Here is a 20,051-nt window from a genome sequence, read left to right as displayed (position 1 = left end):
AATTGCTAGAAATACAGCCATTTATAGCAATGCATTGTTTTCTGTTGCTGAGATAGCAGGTGGTCCGAGATACTAAATGCTCTTCAATTCCGAAAGCTTTAAGCTTGGTTACTAAATCTTCATGGGAAATAACACCAAAGGCTTTTGAGAAATTAAGGAATACAGCATCTATTTGGCCCTCTGTATTAAATGCGTCTGCAATATGATTAGTTATTTCAGCAAGTTGGGTTACACTTGACAACCCAGACCTAAAGCCATGCTGTCGGTCATAAAGTAGATTACTGCTTTCCAGGTGTAATATCATCACTTTAAAAATGATGTGCTCCAGCACCTTCCAACAAGTACCTGTTAACGAAACTGGTCTGTAGTTGTTTATTTTAAAGCATGAGCCCGATTTCTGTATGGGAATGATTTTTGCCGTGAGCCTATCGTCTGGGATTACTGGTGTGTATAAAGAAGTTAAAAATATTTTTTCCATGTATTTCACAAGCAAAATTGCATATTTTTTTTTTAGAAAAGCAATTGATATATTGTCAGGACCAGAGGATTTTTTGACATCCAGTCTGTTCAAAAGTGAAAGGATACCGACTTTGCTTATAGTCACATGTAGGTGGCCATAAACATACGATTTCAATGGCGCACGTGTTGCTACACGTGTAAACACAGATTAGAAAAAGCCACTGAACTTGTCGGCCATGGCAGCATTGACAGTAATGCTCTCGCCAGAAATCTTTACGTCAAAAACACAGCCATGCTCCCGCGACAAATACTGCCAAAATTTTCGAGTGACATTATCCATGAATGACGGCACCGTGACCAAATAGAAGCGCTATTTAGCTGCATGCAGCTTTTCTTGCAAAGGACTGACAAGGTTGGAAATGCTACGTTTATTTCCTCGTTTACGCCGTCACTTAATCCTGCACTTTAAGTGTATCATATCACGCGTCATCCATGGATAGTCGCGACTAATCCCTTTTTTCTTGGATGGAATAAAGCAATCTTCACAAAAGGTAACGATTTCCTTAAAGCGCGTCCACGGTGTCTTAACTGCTGTGATTTGACCAAAGTGAAGGTAACAGGCTTCCAGCTGACATAATACAAGCTTGATCATCTGTATGACTGTAGTCCTTCACCAAAGTACTGCAAGGTTTGACATGCAAACGTGACCCAGAAACAGGACATGTCAGTACCAGCATCTTATGGTCTGAGATGTCATTTTCAACACTGACGGAACACTCTTGTAAAGAACTACTGACAAATGCTAACTCTAAGAGTGAAGATGAAGAGCCCATAACCCTAGTATCAATTGAAACTAGCTGGTTTAAAGAAAAACTAAATGTATTCGTTCAGCACTTCGTGTTTCTTTGCTATCATGAGACAAAGCAGACCAGTGAATTCCAGGCAAATCGAAGTCACCTGTTATATCTATAATTGAATGGGAACTGGTATATTTCATGAGGTAATCGTGAATGGCTTCAAGATACTCAGGAGGAGTGTTCGAGGTCGATACACGCTGCCTAATAGTATGTGTTTCCCAAGAGATGACAGTTTGCACTAGATGCTTTCATGATTATTGATACCGTTATGAGCAGCACATTTTTTTTTTAACATCAATAGCCACGCTACCATCTCTCGATCCTCGATCTTGTAGGAGAAGTTTATAGGCAGGGGGTACTATTTCTGAATCCTGCACATCGGCATGCAGCCATGTTTCTTCGAGAATAACCCCAAGGAGTTTATATAAAAGAATTAGATTGTCAAGAGGATCAAGTTTATTCAAAACGCTGTGGGCATTGAGTGATATAATTCGCAATGCCTTACTTGCATACTGTCATTTTTTGTGCTTCCGAGGGGCCGCACGAGCAGGCTTTGAATGCTCCGGGTTACTTTGACCGGACGAGAGGGGCTTTGTTATCTCTACTCATTTGCTCTGAAGCAGGTCCCATGCGAAAAGCTTGCCGTCCACTTTCAATCTGTCAAGTATGAGTGCAACTTTCAAGCTGCTTGCTTAGTCCACAGCGGCAGAATTCCAGAGCTTCTTGCGCAGATCGTGAACTCATTGGGAAAAGTCTTCAGGTATTGAAATCTCAGAACCCTTCACCTTATAGCAACAGGCTAAAATTTTTGCTTTTTCCTCAAAGTCAAAGAGCCTTAAAATGTTAGCACGAGGTTGCTCGTCATAACTGACACCAATCCTGTGAATTCGTTCCAAAGAATTGACTTCAAGACAGTGTTTCACCTCGAATATGCTCTCCTTTACCCAGTCTTCCAGTACCTTGGGATTCTCATCAGATTCCTCCTTGATGCCATGGGTTAGAAGGTTGTTACGACGACTTCTGTTTTCGAAGTCATCAATGTTTCTTTCCAACTCTTCAATTACTTTGTTCATTCTCTAGAATGCATTATCATACTCAGCCAGCTTCACCTCACACTTCTGTAGCCGCCCAATTTCTCCCTCAATTGTTTCTATTCTCGTCTGGATATTGACTACAGTTGTCTCCACCTGCCTTAAACTTAAAGGGACACTGAGAAGAAATTGAACTTTGCTTGTATCGACAGAATACCAGCTCCTGATTACAAAAACGCCACTCATACTGACAACAAAGCTCTTGTAACGTAGAAAAGAGCAAGAACCAAAATACAGGTATCGCCGCCACAGGCCAAACTCGCTAGTACAAGCGTGATGACATCATAGGACAAAGCAGTGTTGCTAGAACCAATGGTTCTAGCAACACTAGAACAAGAGAAGCCACGAATCACTGAGGCGCAGCGAATGCATGCACAAATCTCCTTGGCGTCGCCAGACGGCGCCACGTACCCGGCGGCTACGCGCGCGGCTGCAGCATCAGGACCAATCAGCACCTGCTCACCAGGGGTAGGCAGGCTCCCGGTATTCCGCTAACGGTAACAAGGTACACACTATGCTGAAGGTGTCTATTTGCGAGAACTTCGTTGACGACTTCGAGAACGAGATCCATCGTAACGCTGTCAAAACGCTGGTGCAAACGTAAACGAAGCGACGGTAGCGACGGCCGCAATAGCCGATAGATGCCTTCATCGTGCGGCCGGCGGTAGCTTTCTTTTCGGCTGCTGCCAGGCCGCACTGCTGGCCGCCAGAAATCACGGAGTCTGCGTCACGTCATGTGAACGTCATGTTTCACATCACTTAGTCCTGTGTCGTCATAAGAGAATCCCAAATTTGAATCAGAGCGGCGGGAAAACTTTTTCAAATTCGAATCCAAATTTCTTAGAAATAAATGCATCTTTCGCTGCCGGCCAAGTGGCAACAAAGCCATGAAATGCCGAACTATCGGATTTTGCAGTAAAAAATTTTTTAATAGAGCTCTCCTCACTGTCCCTTTAAAATCAATGCCTGAAGAGTTTTGTTTGTCTTAGTTTGTTCGCTCAAAAATTTTCTGGAGTACCTTATTTTGGGAGCTGCTGTCAGATTTGGAGCCGAAGTGTGGCCCGAGGTTTAATTCAACGTCCCCAGAAGTCAATAATGACCGTATAATGACACGCAAGCAGTCGCATAATATCACGGTCAAACATGGCGACTCGCGAGCACCGTCGAGGTCACAGAGTTATCCCGAATAGATGATACAGAGTATTTGTCATTAACCTCAATGTAAAAGAGGAACGGGACAAAGCATCCTGACGCCTGCGGTGCTCCCAAGACCGATGAAAGGGCCCCTGTGATAGCTTCTGGTTATATGAGCGAGCTCAGCAGAATTGGCCGACATCACAGTGCTGCTCCAATGAGAGGCTTGTCACACACGTGGAATCACCTCCGTAGACTGTGAAGCTGTATCCTCGATGAACACTGCAGCGCAGGCATGCGCACCGTAAACAGCTTGTGGAAAGGAACCACTAGTCTGGCCTGAGATGAGATTCGTGTGACCCAGTGCGATCCCGACGCAAAAGAAGAGCCTCCAAGTCCAAGCTGTACAGTCGAGCTCGGATATACCGAACCCAGATATTACTAATTATTGGTTATATCCAACACACAGATTATCCCCTTGAAAGTCCTGCGCAAAAAGCCCAGGGAAGTCATATCATATATTTCTCCAGTTTCAATGGTCATCTGGTATATCAAACTGCGCACCACGTCACAGCAAGTGTCGCTTCAACTCACAGCGCTCTTTATGATCGTTTTTTGTTTGCGGAGACAGGTCGGCTGTGCGGCCTTGGTCTCCAGCTGGTAGCACTAGCACCTTGAAAACACATTATGAGGTGAACATGGGGTGTAGTTAAAGGGACACTGAGGAGAAATTGAAGTTGGCTTGTATCGACAGAATACCAGCTCCTGATTACAAAAACGCCACTCATGCTGACAACAAAGCTCTCGTAACGTAGAAAAGAGCAAGAACCAAAATACAGGTATCGCCGCCACAGGCCAAACTCGCAAGTACAAGTGTGATGACGTCATAGGACAAAACAGTGTTGCTAGAACCAATGGCTGTAGAAACACTGGGACACGAGAGGTGCCACGAATCACTGAGGCGTAGCCAATGCATGCGCAAATTTCCTTGACGTCGCCAGATGGCGCCACGTACCCAGCAGCTACACGCGCGCCTGCAGCATCGGGACCAATCAGCGCCTGCTGACCGGCGGTAGGCGGGCTCCCGGTATTCCGCTAACGGTAACAAGGTACACGGTATGCTAAAGGTGTCTATTTGCGAGAACGTCGTTGACGACTTCGAGAACGGGATCCATCGTAACGCTGGCAAAACGCCGGTGCAAACGTAAACGAAGCGACGGTAGCGACGGCCGCAATAGCCGATAGATGCCTTCAACGTGAGGCCGGCCGTAGCTTTCTTTTCGGCTGCTGCTAGGCCGCACTGCTGGGCGCCAGAAATCACGGAGTCTGCGTTACGTCATGTGCACGTCATGTTTCACGTCACTTAGTCCTGTGTCATCATAAGAGAATCCTAACTTTGAATCAGAGCAGCGGGAAAAACTTTTTCAACTTTGAATCCAAATTTCTTAGAAATAAATGCGTCTTTCGCTGCCGGCCAAGTGGCCTGAGGCTATAACCTAGCGACACCTGCGCTGCCAGGACGCCAGCAAGCAGCATGTCACTGAAGGAAGTGCATTGCTAGCATGGATGAAGTGTATTCTTGCTTCTAGGTTACAGACAAGCTTGTCTGTTGCAATTTTTATATATCCAGTTATCTTGTTATCCAGTTATATATCCAGTTATCCAGTTATCTCCCACGCCACATTGCTGTCGTGCGGTGAAGCCAACCTAACCCACTGAAGCCTTGCAACGGCGCTCACCTGGTGCACTTCGCTGCCGGAGATGTTGTGGAAATCAATTGTATCTTACTTCTATTGAGCGATTATATTATTTATAGTGCACTGGTAACAGAATTAGACATTTTATAATACAGGCAGTGGCTAGTTCCGAAGAACCACCTGCTGCAGCTTCGATGCCGGCTATAACCTGAGGCTATAGCCTGAGGGTAACCTGAGGCTATAGCCTGAGGATAACCTGAGGCTATAGCCTGAGGCTATAACCTAGCGACACCTGCGCTGCCAGGACGCCAGCAAGCAGCACGTCACTGAAGGAAGTGCATTGCTAGCATGGATGAAGTGTATTCTTGCTTCTAGGTTACAGACAAGCTTGTCTGTTGCAATTTTTATATATCCAGTTATCGATATATAGAACTATTTCGCGATCCGCTTCCAGTTTGATACATCTGGGTTCTGCTGTGGTACACCACGCAGCTTGTGTGTACATCACTTCATAGCTTTTGCTTTCCAAACAAGTGGGACACCCCACATTTCACTGCAGCTGCCACCTGCCTGTGCCCACTTTGGAGCTGCACAGCAAAGCATAAAAATCGTCCATCTAGTAATTTTCTTGCCGACTATTAGCCCAAAAAGTGTTCCAAGCTGATTAACACACTCTTTCAAAACTAGACAGTAATTATCCGAGCATTCACCTGGGCACCCAGCTATACAACTTTTGTCTTTTAGCTGTTTGGCTGCACTCGGGAGGGTACTTGAGTAAGTTTTGAAACGTACTCCACCTTAGGCGTTTCCCTTAAACACATTGGAGTAGCTCTTTCAACACGCTGGTCAGTAATTGCAATGCGATGAAATATACGCTTCCTGCGTGAAAATAATGCCGCCCAAACTCACCGTTAGCATATCCGACTACAGCGCAGCCCTTGGCCAGAGCCACCGAGCTGACGTGGCTGAAGCTGTTCGAGCAGACAGCTTCGTCCAGCAATGCATCGAGCAGCTGCACACCTGAGCTGTTGCGCTGCCAGAGGCGCACATCACCACTCGAGTACCTGCAGGGACAACGTTCAAGTCATCCATTGGCAATGCTCGATGATAGATCTCTTGACGTGTCCACCCTGTAGGAGCATTCCGGCACATGCACCAATGTTGTGGGTATACCGTATTTTCCGGTGTATAAGACGCACCCCAATTTACCCAGTTAGGCTAGTGAGACTTAATTAAACACGCTTGCGCGACCATCGTGAAATTCACCGTACCGGAGAGAAATTCTTAAGCAATGCCAAGTGATCAAAAAAGGCAACACTCACGCTATACCCGCCCACGTTGTAGGATAAAGAAAGAAAAAACGAGAGAACTCTCCCGTATGTCCATAACAACATTTTATTCCTACTTAAAACCTTCGAAGTCTTCACCTTCGGATGCGCTGTCAAAAAGTTCGCCCATTTCTGGAGGCAACGCGGCTGAAACATTCTCTTCGCACTACGCACATGGAGCAATGTTGCAAAGGGTGGCTAAAAAATAACGCTGGCTTGTCTTGGCTTGTCTTGACAATGGCAAGAAGTGCGACCGTCACCATCTTTTGGCATTTTACATTACTTCCGCATGGGGCCTCCGAAACGGTCAGAAGTTTGTGATCCAGGAAGTCGTCATCCCCGCCGTTTCATGATAAAGTTCACTTAAAAAAAGTTGCTCACGGCAGTCCCCGTATTGAAGTATTAACCGTGTTACAACCGCGTCATTGGTAGTGATATTTTTTTGGTGAAAAAAGCTTGAACATGAACCTGAATAATTTATGTACTTGCAAAAAAAAAACGAAAAATTCGCATATAAGACGCAGCCTTGTATAGGACGCACCAGCAAGATTTTTTTTTAAAAAGTTGCGTCTTATACACCGGAAAATACGGTACTTGCTTTTTCACAGTCACGTGGCACGTGGTCTGCCCTTGTTTCAATTTCGCTCTGAAACAACTTCACTGCGGTTTGTTCGAATAAAAATTTTGCTGCAAGAACGGGGCGGAGGGTGTCCCACATATCTGCTTGACCTGGCTGTACTCTGTTATGCACTGATGGGGAAGCCGTTACTGACCAAAGCACATTGCTGGTCCAACCTGGACACCTCTCTCAGTTTTGGTCGTGATAAACTATGCCTCGTGTGGATTGCATGCATTGCAACACACGCATTGCAGCAGCAACAAGAACGTGACAACCACCAGAATGACTGCTAACACGTGTAGCAATGTTTACGTGCTACTTTGTGGCAATTCCATATGGATACTGATACCATATGTGATACTGCTTTATAGCATATGGATAAATTTAGCACATATCCGTCGGAATTTGACTTTGCAAGGTGGAAGTTGTGAAAAAAGTGTAGCGATTCATTACTGCACTGCACTGTTGATGTAAAGGAACAGTAAACTGCACTGAGCAGCTGGGGTAATCGATTGCTTTCAAATTAAATTGCTTTCGAACAACTTGCTTTCACACGACAAAAGCATAGGTGTTTGCGCTTTGGTACTAGGTATGATTGGTTGCACAACAGAAATGTTTAAAGAAAAGTAAATGCTGTGATGGTTACTGCCACACTCATGAGTGTGCATGCATGTGTGCATGTATGTGCTCCGTGCGAGCATGTGTGTGCTACATTTGCTGCAACAGGTCCCTGGCTTGGTCCCTGCAGTTTACAACAGCCATGGTGAGAGAACCACGCAATTTTTGGGCAGTTGAAGAATCGCTGTTGAGCAAACACATGCACAAGAACTCTGTCTCAACTTTATCATATCCTTGTCAAAGCAGGAAGTGTAAGTAAACACCATGAACGTAGCAGACAAGCTTTTTTTCGGTAAAATACACACCAATGCGTAATCCCTGCATGAAGCATCTAAAGTGCTCCTGACGGGCACTGGTGGAAGTATTGCTGCTTCGGCCATGCCACCAATAAGGTGAGCATCAAAAGTACAATGTTGATCAACTCATTAACCCCTTGTAAGAGGGCACTGCAATACAATTTGTTCCCCGCTCACGTTTCATTTAAATTCTGGGCCACCTGACCATAAACAGAGAGTAATTGGAGCCAGATAAAACACATGAACAGCACCTAACTTGTATTGCTTCCCAATGCGCTTACCTAATCTGAATCTGAACGGAACCTAATTACAATACCAACCTTGACACATTCCTTAAATCTGAAGAATATCTTGAAGCATACTTCTGCAATGGCAAATCAGTGAATGCTGAAAGGCCCAGAGTGCGTACTATTACAGTTTTGAAACCATTCCAACTTGTCTAAGGCGGTCAGCAGAACAAAGTTTTGATTGACTGCGCACAACTCAATAAATTCATGCTGGTTTCTCACGCACATAAAGGTGTTGGTGCAAGCAAACTACCTCACTTAAAGGCAAACAAACTGTTTGAAGCATTGCCCACACACCCTGCAAGAATGAAGTCGTCCGATGAGTCGACTGCCGACAGCACGCCAGCTCTTGCATACTCGAGATCGTAAAGCCGTCCAATACGATTCTGAAACACATAAGAGAAGGCAGGTCAGCAACACCAAACTGATAAAGTGAATCTAGGGTGGGAAAGTAGCCAATGCATGTTGCACAAATGTCACTATTCCATCATGCTGGCTGTGCAATGGATGTGTCACATGCACCATTCGGACTCAAGCAGAGCTTTGTTCATGAGATAAAACCCCGAGCACTGGCTAATTCATGGGGCCAATGCCTCTGTATTGCTTCCTGAGCCCTCCATGTTTTTTGTTTGCCATTCTTAATGTTACTTGTAATCACTGTAATTTGTAAAAACAGCTTATACAATCTGTTCTCTTTTTTTTACTTACAGAAAGGCTTAACACTCTCACATCAGTAAAGGGGCATTGAGGAAAAGTCAATGACCCATTCCAAACGGCGATGTGTGTTTTCTTCAAACCAAAATACAGGTATCGTCATACCATGGCTGTTCTCAGAAGCAAACTATGATAACAGGCATCCCTTGGGGCTAGACCACAGTGGCATTCACATTTTCAACATCACCAGGAGTTTCAACTGAATGGCAGCAAAAAATTTTTCCACACAGAACTTCCCATTTGTCAGCTACAGACACTATGTCTTCCTCTGCCAGATGAACACCAACAGAGCCCTAAAGGCCAAACAATCAAATTTTGCTTGGAACAAAAGCCGGAGAGATAGCAGTTTTATGTGTCGATTCACGATTCAAACCCAAGTTTTGCCAGTAGGATCTTTAGGTGGCTAGTTCTTCGGTCTTTCATGACTTTATCTTGGCACCCCATGACAAACGTTTCACCCCAAAGCATTGATTCTTTTAATGTTACACAACTTTCTGTGCCGATTAAAAGTTAGAATTCCTCATTAAACAGTATGCTGTGCTCGATCTGTGAACATAAGGCCTGAAACATAGCATGTGTATTCTAAAATTGAAACGCTTTTCGTGAGACATAGGGAAGGCATTTTCCTTCCCACCAGAATCTCATAATTACACTCTGGTCATTTGTCCCAGACCCTTCAACACATCTTTTCCACACATTCTTTTAACACATTTCAAGCGCACTCTATGCATAACAAGTGGACATATGACGTTATAATGACTAGGCTGTACACTGAGGCAAAAAATTTTCTAGAGCAATATTTGCGAAATGAAGCAACACTTGAACCAGTATGCATACTCAGTGCAGACTGCGATCTTTTGTCCTGCGGCCTTAACCAGTGCGCTGCGGAAGACGCATGTTATAATTTCTCAGCTACAGGCTTTACCAGGGTAACGTTGGTTGCTGGGCTAGCTGGGTATGCATGTTACACTTAAAGAAATTAATCATCATCATCCCCAGCCTGACTAAGCCCACTGCAGGGCAAAGGCCTCTCCCATGTCTCTTCAATTAACCCTGTACTTCGCCAGTTGCAGCCACCATATTCCCACAAACTTCTTAATCTCATCCGCCCACCTCACTTTCTGCCGCCCCCTGCTACGCTTGCCTTCCCTTGGAACCCACTCCGTTACCCTTGTGGACCAGCGGTTATCTTGCCTTCGCATTACATGCCCTGCCCAAGCCCACTTCTTCCTCTTGATTTCAACTAGGATGTCATTAACCCGCGTTTGTTCCCTCACCCACTCCGCCTGCTTCCAATCTCCTAATGTTACACCTATCATTTTTCTTTCCATAGCTCGCTGCATTGTCCTTAACTTAAGCTGAACCCTCTTTGTTAGCCTCCATATTTCTGCCCCATAGGTGAGTACCGGTAGGATAAAAATATTAGGGGCTACAAAACATAGCACACACGAGACGAGACAGGACGACGATATAGTTGTGTATGGAGCATGTATCATCGTCCTATCTCGTCTCGGGTGTTTAATGTTTTGCAGCGCCTAATTTCTTCGAAGTGTAACTTTACCAGGGGGGGTCACACGGAACACACACCTTCCAGTTGTGCCTGAGGCGGGCCTCCTTTTGCACTTGCTCTCGCAGGTAGTCCTTCCAGTTGGACTTCTCCAGTGCCACCATCTCCTCTGCATACCCCATCCGGCAGCTGTGCCCATGCCACAACAGCTCGTCGTCCGCTATGCTCTTCCAGCTGCGACTGACCTGCGGGGGAAAAGCAGCTCAATTGCGGGACGCTGCGCTAAAAAGTGCTCAAACGTCACTGCTGTCATTACGAATAGGGGTGTGCGAATGGCACTGTTATAGCGAGAGCTCTACTGATCCAGTTCTACAAGGTCATGTCGGTATGCAAAACGACCTTGGGAGGCAGTGGAGCGCAAAACAGAAACAGTAAAATAAGAACGTAAAACAATAATAAAATGAAATAATAAAACAACAAAAACAAAATAAAATAAAAGCAGCTTTCACTCTTTTTTTATTGGTTTACTGGGGTTTAACGTCCCAAACCAACTAAGGCTATGAGGGATGCCGTAGTGAAGGGCTCCGGAAATTTCGACCGCCTGGGGTTCCTTAACGTGCACTGACATCACACAGCACACGGGCCTCTGGAATTTTGCCTTCATCGAAATTCAGCCGCCGCGGCCGGGATCGAACCCGCATCTTTCGGGACAGCAGCCGAGGGCCGTAACCACTGAGCCACCGCGGCGGGGTAGCTTTCACTCTGCATTAAGGTTTGGCAGAATTGCAACGAACCTGCGTCCATTTTTTTTTTCCCAAATTGAATTGAATACGAATAATGCAGCTTCAGTTTCGAATCGAATACGAACTGTGTAGATAAAAACCGAATCAAATATGAATAGAATAGTGCTGGACTGAACCAAATACAAATCGAATATTAGTACTAATAGTATTTGTTACTTGTTTCGAATTTCATACAAAACAAGCAGTCGTGTAAAACACTGAAGCATCAATGGTGGCACTGCTGCATGGTGCTATAAGTTCAAAACTTACGAAGTTAAAGCTATAGCTGATAAAAGACGCGACACTAATCTCCACTAACGGGTCGCAACATGATGACACTATAGTAACTTAAGACCGTCAAGCTGTAGGTATAGAAAAATTACCATTTTCTTGGTTTGTTCAAGGACCCTTTTTTCTTAAGCATTTCACCCCAGAAAAACCGAGCACTAGGCTGGATGACAGCTTCTACCCATTAAAAAAATCTGGTGGGTATCTGATGGAACTAGAGCCACAACGCAGGAAATGAGACTGGTGTCAGCGGTTTATGAGCCATGGCTTCTAACATCGAGCCTGAGATCGAGTCTTAAAGGCCATGAACAAGCATTATGAATTGAATGCCACCACATAACTGGACCGAGCTGAGACGCTGAACCCTTCATCCTGTTCATACTTCTCGCGGAAGAAGGATGGTGCGTAGCATCAGTGTGGCCCGTTTTTGGAACAGTCGTCCAAGAAGAATATGGTGGGCCTCGTTTGAACCTCCTGTTTATTATTAGAAAACTATTCAAAAAGTTAAGAACATACACGATTCATTTCGAATTCGAAAACACACTATTTGATTCGTTCGAACAATCAAATAGAAAGATATTTGATTTGCTACTGAAAATTTTCGAATATTCGTGCACCTCTAATTATGAAACCTATTATGTCCATCAAATCCAGCATTTCAAAGAAGGCCATTTGATTATGATGAAGCCAGGCGAAATCTGTCTGCATAAAGATGGCAGACAGCGTGACACCCTACTGACTGCTTCACGAAATACGACTTAATGCGTTCACTATATGGCACAAGACATCATCTTTTTTTTGCGACAAGAAGGCTGCTAAATTTACCGGAAACAAAAAAAAAACAGAAGAAGCTGCAGGCTTGCTCTGTACACAGTTGTGTACTGTGGTTGGCTTCTCCACAATGCACCCTCCTTAGCCATTTGCTTCTCCGCAATGCACCCTCTTTAGTCGTGTTAGTACTTTAACTAACAAGAGAGGGCGCCGGCATCGCAGCGACATGAGCGCCACAAATAGCGTGAATGCTGCGCGCGCGTGCACGGGGGGGACGGCCTTTTTCTGCTCGGGCCTGGGGAGCACGCTAACAATCACGCGTGACACTCCACTCTTCGTCCGCGGGGCGAATGGCGAAGCCTCATGGGGGGGACGTTCCCCCACAGCTCGTCCCATCCAGCCTCGGAGTTTCCCTCTGCCCTAGAATGGGCGTACGTTCGCTCGTAACCGTGCTGGTGAGTCAGACGACCTTGATTCCTCAGCGTATTTTGTTGCTAGCTGGCGTTGTTGTTATTGTAGCAATAAATGGCTTGTTTGTGTCAGCCAGAGTGTCGTTCCTTTGTTCCCACAAAGCAAGGCCTGCCGTGGTTGGTGTGCGTTTGGTACCGTACGCGACCACAAGGTAGGGTCCGGCAGTTTCGAAGTGCGTCAGCCACGGTTACACGGGGAAAACGTATTTAATTCCCCCAATTTAAAACCCCACAGTACAGAGCACCTTAAAGGGTTAATACGCAGTTAACACAGTGCTACAAAGAGAAAGTTTAACAAACCATTTCAGCATTATCCAACAAGTTTACCAGACCTCGTTGATATAACCAGCTGCAAAAGTCCACTTCGAAACTGGCTCTTCCCTGTGGACACTCAGCAGACAATGGCACTGCACATGAGCTGAGCTGCTAGCTGTCACTGGTTCCTGCCACTTCTAACGCAACAGTGTCTAACGCATAGTCCGTCAGCATTGTGTCTAGGAATTTCGGATTGGTCAAAATGGTGGCTGAGTTAAAGCAGAAGCAGCAGGTTTTAAAAGTGATTAAAACTTAAAACTGATGATTAAAAGGTTGCTACACGACTTAAATGTCATTAGGACATGTAAGTATATAAAGTAAACAAATTGCATTGAAAAGAAAATTGGGGTAATTAGTCGGGAATCAAGCCCCTGACCCTTGGGTTGCGAGTCGGGCACACTAACACTAGGCCATGCAAGCACGTTCGTACAGCTTGGTTAAAAGCGGGCCTTCATATGTATGTCACGTGGCCTTTCACATAATATGGAAATAGTATCTGTGCCTGTGTGGGCAAAAGAAACCACTGACAGGACCCGTCAATGCTATCGCGTCGTATTCTTAAAGGCAGAGTTTAAGTGTACCCCAAATTTTTATCTGTCCACTACGTTCATATTCTGCGAAAGTGGGAAAGTGCAGTTGCACAATCAGACCGGGGCTTCTCTCCTGCCTCTCGTCCATTTTGTGTTTCCTGCACACGGTGGTTAGTGTCATAGGTAGCTATGGTGGATCCGACCCAAGTGCTTGAAAGCCCAAGGAAGGAGTCTGCAGATATCCCAGTAGATATCCCCGCGGTGTTTCACAATGATACTGCACCTTTTTCACCCATCACCAGAGCTGACCTTAACAATGGCAAGCAAACCAACCAGCTGAGACCCAAGCCGACCTGTTTGCCTCTTGGATTGGCTGTACTTATTTTAATCTGATAGTATTTAGGTTGCCGTCTAGCAAAAGATTTGCGGCTTCTGTATCACGAAATTCCCTTATTGGCCAGGAGGTCACATGACTTTGTGACAACATAACCTTCCCATTGTAGCATCGCTTAACCGTCACATCACTGCGCCGGTGGTAGTGGAATGAGGACTCCAGTGATCTATGAAGGTGACTAAGAGGGTCGAGCTGTCATCAACACGTGACCACCAGTGGACCAACCATAGGGCACCACCAAATTTGCAAATCTGACCACCCTCAAAATTTGAAAGTTGGCCCATGGACCCCCAAAAATTCTAAACGGCCCTCAAAATTTTGGATGTAGGCCCACCCCAGCAAATTGATTAAGGTGGTTTAGTGGGCGGATTTGTTGATCGGATTAGTATAATCCCATATGATAATCCAATTGAAGGTACTAGAACAACCTAGAAGCAGTGGCGGTCCTAAGGGGGGGGCGGTCGCCCCCCCTTAAAAGCCTTTGCATATCTTCCCGAACGTCCCTTTTCGGGCTCTCACAGGGCGAGATGTGATTTTTGACGTAGAACTGGAAAGCTTTTTCTCGTCTGTGGTGCGTCAAGTAGTCCCCTATTTGTACATTCACCATGTTAGCGCCTGTCTTATTTCATACAATTCTATGTTCTACAGGTTACATCAGTAAAATTCGTAGCTATTGTTGAGGTATCGGGGTCCTGCTATGCCCCCATAGTTGTTTTGCCTTAGCGCCGGCGCGCCGACGATGGCAGTGCCATTCATCTGCGGTTGTGGTGGCCAGCAACCTCGTCGGGGCGGAAGGGAGCCACCCATTCATGTACTTATTACATTATGGGCGAGCAGGCGGGCTTGACTTCCCGCTTGCTCTTTGCTTTGCCAGGTAGTGCACGAGTGACATGAACGCTCTGTAGGTGCTACCGCGTACGGTATGCGGCCGGGCGCCCCACTCTGGCCGCTCGTGCAGTGAAAATTGTTGCGCGTGAAAATAATCACGCGCGCGATTAGTTCAAGACAGGACGCTACATACAATTTGTCGTTTTCTCTACATGATTGTGCACAGTGGCCGCTCGCGCGCTCTTATTTTCGGACAGAGCCTGGACATTTGAGCATGAGCGGCGCGAACGTGATTACTTTTTGTATTTCATAAATAGCGCACAAAGCTCTTCCCTGTCCTTTCTTGCTATCATTCGCCTCTATACCTCTCCGCGTTATCTTTTCTCTTTCACCTCCGCCGGCTGCAGCTTGCGTGTTTGACATATTAGATGGCAGTTGCCGCGGCCGGCAACATTCTTTTCCTTCACCTTTTCTTATTTTTTCTTTAAAGTAAACCACTACCACCTATCCCACCATGAGACACAGCGACGCCAGCGTGGGGATCGTCCCTTCTGTTGGCTTCACAAGGCGCGCCGCCCAGCCGCCTTGTCGGAGGGGACGAAGGGCGGAATAAAGCCCCTTCCCCCTTGAAATGCCCGGACAGGTGCTTTGACCATGCTGGACCCACCGTGGAGGGATATCTCACCCGACGACCTGTTTTCCCCTGGCATCAAAATGAATATTGCTCGCGTAACCGTTAACATTCAAGGCAAGGGTTACGGTATAACATCTATAACGTTCGCCATTTATTTTCAACAAAAAACCCACAAAAATTGTTGTACAAATAAAATGTATATGAAAAATTGTTGTTTCTATTTTTTTTTATTTTTTTTTGTATGCGGAAGTTCGCCCGCCCCCCCTAAAACCAATCTCTGGGACCGCCACTGCCAAGAAGGTGATGACTCATGCATACCATATAAGAGCAATGGAACCGGTTCGAAACAACAGTTTTGGCGGGAAAATCACAGGAACAACATTAGACACTCATTGTCAGCACCACAGCAGGCAATCTAAATGCTGTTGTATTTTCTCCTTTAAGAATGTGTTTAAGGAGTCCTCGAAGTTTTTTGTTAGAGTTATGGAAACTCCATCACCCCCATGCACCAAACACAAATGCTTCCACCTGCAGCACACAGCCATCTATCTCACCTGAGCACACCTGCAGAGGTCCACTATGTCCAGATGCTTGAATATGTTAATGGCCACCTCACGAGGAAGACATATGTCGAAAAATGGAATCTCATCAATCTCGTTCTGCAAAAAAAAAAGAAAAAAAAGGAAATGAACACTTTTACATCAACACAGCTACCTCATGGAGCCTTCACACTGGCACTGCACAAATTCAGTGACCCCTTGTGAGAGGTGTGGCATGTGTCGAGAGCAACAGGATTCACAGCACTCGAGGCATCACAGCAGACCGCACAAAGCAGCCAACAGTATGCACAGATGTCATTACGTTGAGGCGAAAGAAAAAAAGGAGGGGGGGGACAAGGGGGATGTGGAAAGCAGCAAGACTAGCCTCGGAAATACCTTAGAAAACCAGGAAGAGAGCGGAGTAGGTCAGGGAACAAACGTGAGTTAGTGGTATCTAGCTAGCCTAGATCACAAAGAGGCAATGAACTTGAGCAGATCATGCTATGCAGAGAACAGATAACCGATGGCTGCTCGGGGCAACATAGCGGATTCCACGGGAGGGTGAACTCAGCAGGGCCTGTGGAGAGTTGGGTGGGTGGATAAGGTTATGAAGTTTGCAGGGACAAGGAGGTGGCACAGCTGACGCAGAACAGGGTTATTCGTAGGTAAGTGGGAGGAGCCGTAGTACTGGCAATGGACACAGGCCGACAGCTGCGAATCACTTCTGCTGGAAACTGGCGGCTACGTAACCAATCGTCTGAGGCAGTTGGGTATGACGGCTTGCTACGGACTAGTTTCAGTGCTGGGGCCTCAGTTCTCCGGCAAACAGAAACTAGGTTTGGTTTGGCTTGGTTTATGGGGGTTTAACGTCCAAAAGCGACTCAGGCTATGAGAGACGCCGTAGTGAAGGGCTTCGGAAATTTCAACCACCTGGGGTTCTTAAACGCGCACTGACATCGCACAGTACACGGGCCTCTAGAAATTCGCCTCCATAGAAATTCGAACGCCATGGCCAGGATCGAACCCGTGTCTTTCAGGTCAGCAGCCGAGCACCATAACCACTGAGCCACCGCAGCGGACAAACAGAAACTATGGTGGAACATTCCGAGAAAGAATTTCTATGTATGCGACCATGCCACGAGGTATAATGGGCTTAAGCAAAACAATGGGACTAAGTCTTCTGTTGTCTTTGATGGGGCTGGCAAAAACACAAATATTGTTGTCATAACCAAGGCCTACTGAACTACACACCTGCATAGATGATCAGATCCTATGAAGCAACATGTATCAACTTTCGTTAACTTTTTGGCCGTTGAGGGCACTTTTTTTTTTTATTCGAGAAGTTGCACTCCGTTGTTCTGTTCGTCTGCTATGATATCATCACCGGCTGCTATTTCGTGGGTGCAATTAAAACACATTTACTTTGTCCTTCTCTGTTCTCTCAGCATCAGCAATGAAGACAGCTATTCCCACTCTAGCACAAAAAAAAAGCATCTTTCCTTTTGCCCCCTTTCATTTCCTCGGCATCACCACACCTAGCATAGATAAATGAAAGATGATGATTACATGGACAAATGATAACATCCTCTTTCAAATAAAATAATGGAGGAGGCCATTTTCCGAAAAGGTATATACTAGCATCACACAGCAAGTAGTGTTGTTATCCCAGTCGCAAAAGGCATGAACCAGGACATGCGCACTGGAGAAGCACCGTATGTGCAGCTCTGTACTTCAATAGGTCTAGGTCGTGACACTGATGCCAGAACAAAGCACCGCCGCCCTCACCAATCTGTGGTTCCTAATCTTTGCCACTTCCTTATTCTATGTATGCTGCTGTTGGCACACTGCAGAACACATAGAGAACTTTGCCTGTGTTATCCCTGCACCGTTTTTCCCCCCAAATGATCTATACTGGGGAACATTCAGCCTCCATCACAGCGCTTTTACACAGAGAAGCCAGCAAACAAATAAGACAGAGACTGGAGCAAGAAAGCAACAAGGTGACAATTCTAAAGTGTATATTATCCTCTTTTTTCACATACCCTAAATGAATCCCTTTTCTCGCCGCATTCTTTTTGTTTCTTCATCGTGCTGTGTCCTGCAGCACGAGGGACTACAAAAATCTCTAGGCTTGAGAGAACCTTTCCGGAAAAACAGTCAGTCTATTGCGAGTCCAGTGTTAATCTAGCCACCTCCTTTTCTGGTACTTAGTTGGATACAACTCGAGAACGAAGCGGCTTTACCCTGTTCCAGCCAATGGCATCGGCCAATTCTCATGACCCTGCTAGCGGGACAACACAGGAAATGGCCAATTCTCTCCTCTCTGCATTGTCACGGCGCTCATTGCGTTGTCAGGCTAGCAGGCTCATGAGAATCGGCCGATGCCATTGGCTGGAACAGGGTCCTTTGACAGGATAAAGTTGCTTCGTTCTTGAGTTGTAACCAACTGTAACCCTACTTTGTACCTGGCTGCTGTATCACCTCGGTGGCACCTATTCAAAGGACGGTGAAAATCACGGGTGATTTTTGTAGACTGTCCCTGAAGTGAAACTTTCCTATGTACAGTCTGCGCTACCCTTGTGTAGTGTGCTACAGCAGCGCGGACCAGTCAGTAAAAACCTTAACTCCACAGCAGCCCATGGTTTTTGGGTAAAGTGCTCCTTATAGCCTGGCTTATTGTATGTGTCTGCACCTCTACTTTGTGCATAGCGTTACCTTTACAGCTTGAAAAGGTGTTTCTTTGTTAGCAGGGCAGTGCACTGTTCGAGCGCTCTGATGCAGACTGTACTGGGCCGTGCACTAATGCTGAATGAATATTAGTTTAAAGAAAGCTCATGCACGTCAGCATATATGATTGTTAACTCATACAGACTGCTTTAAAAATTTGCAGGCCCGTTGCACAAATCGATTCAGTGATCAAACTAGTTTGTTCACTGGCCTTCGCAGGCGGCCAATTGTTTTTTCCCTGTGTATGTCATGCTTACTCTAAAGCTAGCTTTGAAACCATACTTGTCATACTTTCGTTATTGCGCAAGTAAAATCATCGACACCGCGGGCCCTACGGGAAATTAGCGGAGATCCGCATTTCAGAAAACCCATTACCAAATCATTGATGAAAGTATCCACCAACGACGCACAGTCAGCAAGTGGAGTTTTACAGGACGACAACGTCGGCCCATCTGAGCACTCCACAGGCACGGTTCGACTTCTTGAAGCTCGTTTTTTGCTTTCGAACAGGTCGTCGTCCGTCAGGATTTCGCCCTGAAGCAGGCGGTCAGCGATGTCGAAGGCTCGAGGCTGCTCCTGACGGTGCAAGTTGGATTCCAACTGAACAAGGCGTCGCTTCCCTGTCTGCTTCGTTCCGTTGGCGCCGTCCCGGGGAAGTCCTCCCGTCTCCTTCCCGCGAAGGTCTCGGTTAGTTTCGCTTGCCCGAGGGCCCCCGACGACGTGCCGTCTATTCTCGGTTGGGTTCTGCACAGTGTGCTGTTCGCGTTTCAGTTCGTGTAGCCACTCCGACCTGAAGCAATCTAGATCTGACATCGTGAACGTAAGCTATCGATCTCATATGCCGTTCTCGGGATTAAAAGAACCACTTCGACTAAAGGCGATAGACCGCATTGCAGCGCATTACCAATGCACAGCTGAGCAAGCCATGAGGCGACCGTATCATCAGGCGAATCCTGCGTGGTTTGAACGCTTTTCGCTCAAGCACGAAGACATTTCACCAGCGACAAGACCTCAATAACAACCGTAGAAAGCGCTCGACCACAGAGAAAGATATTCGTGGCTCGACCGCGCGTGTCGCGTCGTCTTCTCAAGAGAAGCCGCGAGAACAGATGATGATGATGATGAACGAGAGGCGTCGCATCATTGTTTGCAACGTATTTGCAGTA

The 20,051-nt window shown here is 46.1% G+C and overlaps 1 protein-coding gene across 1 annotated transcript in view; it reads right to left on the bottom strand.

Annotated features, from left to right (window-relative positions):
• LOC149338988 (F-box/WD repeat-containing protein 8-like) overlaps positions 1–20,010 on the bottom strand; it is a 37,230-nt gene extending 17,220 nt beyond the window's left edge. The window contains exons 1-5 of the mRNA XM_089547845.1: positions 19,261–20,010; positions 16,174–16,278; positions 10,688–10,852; positions 8,684–8,772; positions 6,148–6,302 (exon numbers count right to left, since the gene is read on the bottom strand). Coding sequence (XP_089403971.1) covers positions 6,148–6,302; positions 8,684–8,772; positions 10,688–10,852; positions 16,174–16,278; positions 19,261–19,698 — 952 coding nt within the window. The 5' untranslated portion in view covers positions 19,699–20,010. The remainder of the gene's footprint in view (positions 1–6,147; positions 6,303–8,683; positions 8,773–10,687; positions 10,853–16,173; positions 16,279–19,260) is intronic.
• Between the last annotated feature and the right edge of the window lie 41 nt (positions 20,011–20,051).

This window comes from Amblyomma mixtum, chromosome 6 (genome assembly GCF_055824585.1).
Source record: "Amblyomma mixtum isolate Tamu chromosome 6, ASM5582458v1, whole genome shotgun sequence".
In the NCBI taxonomy this organism is placed as follows: Eukaryota; Metazoa; Arthropoda; class Arachnida; order Ixodida; family Ixodidae; genus Amblyomma; species Amblyomma mixtum.
This window is presented reverse-complemented; position numbering and strand designations above follow the sequence as displayed.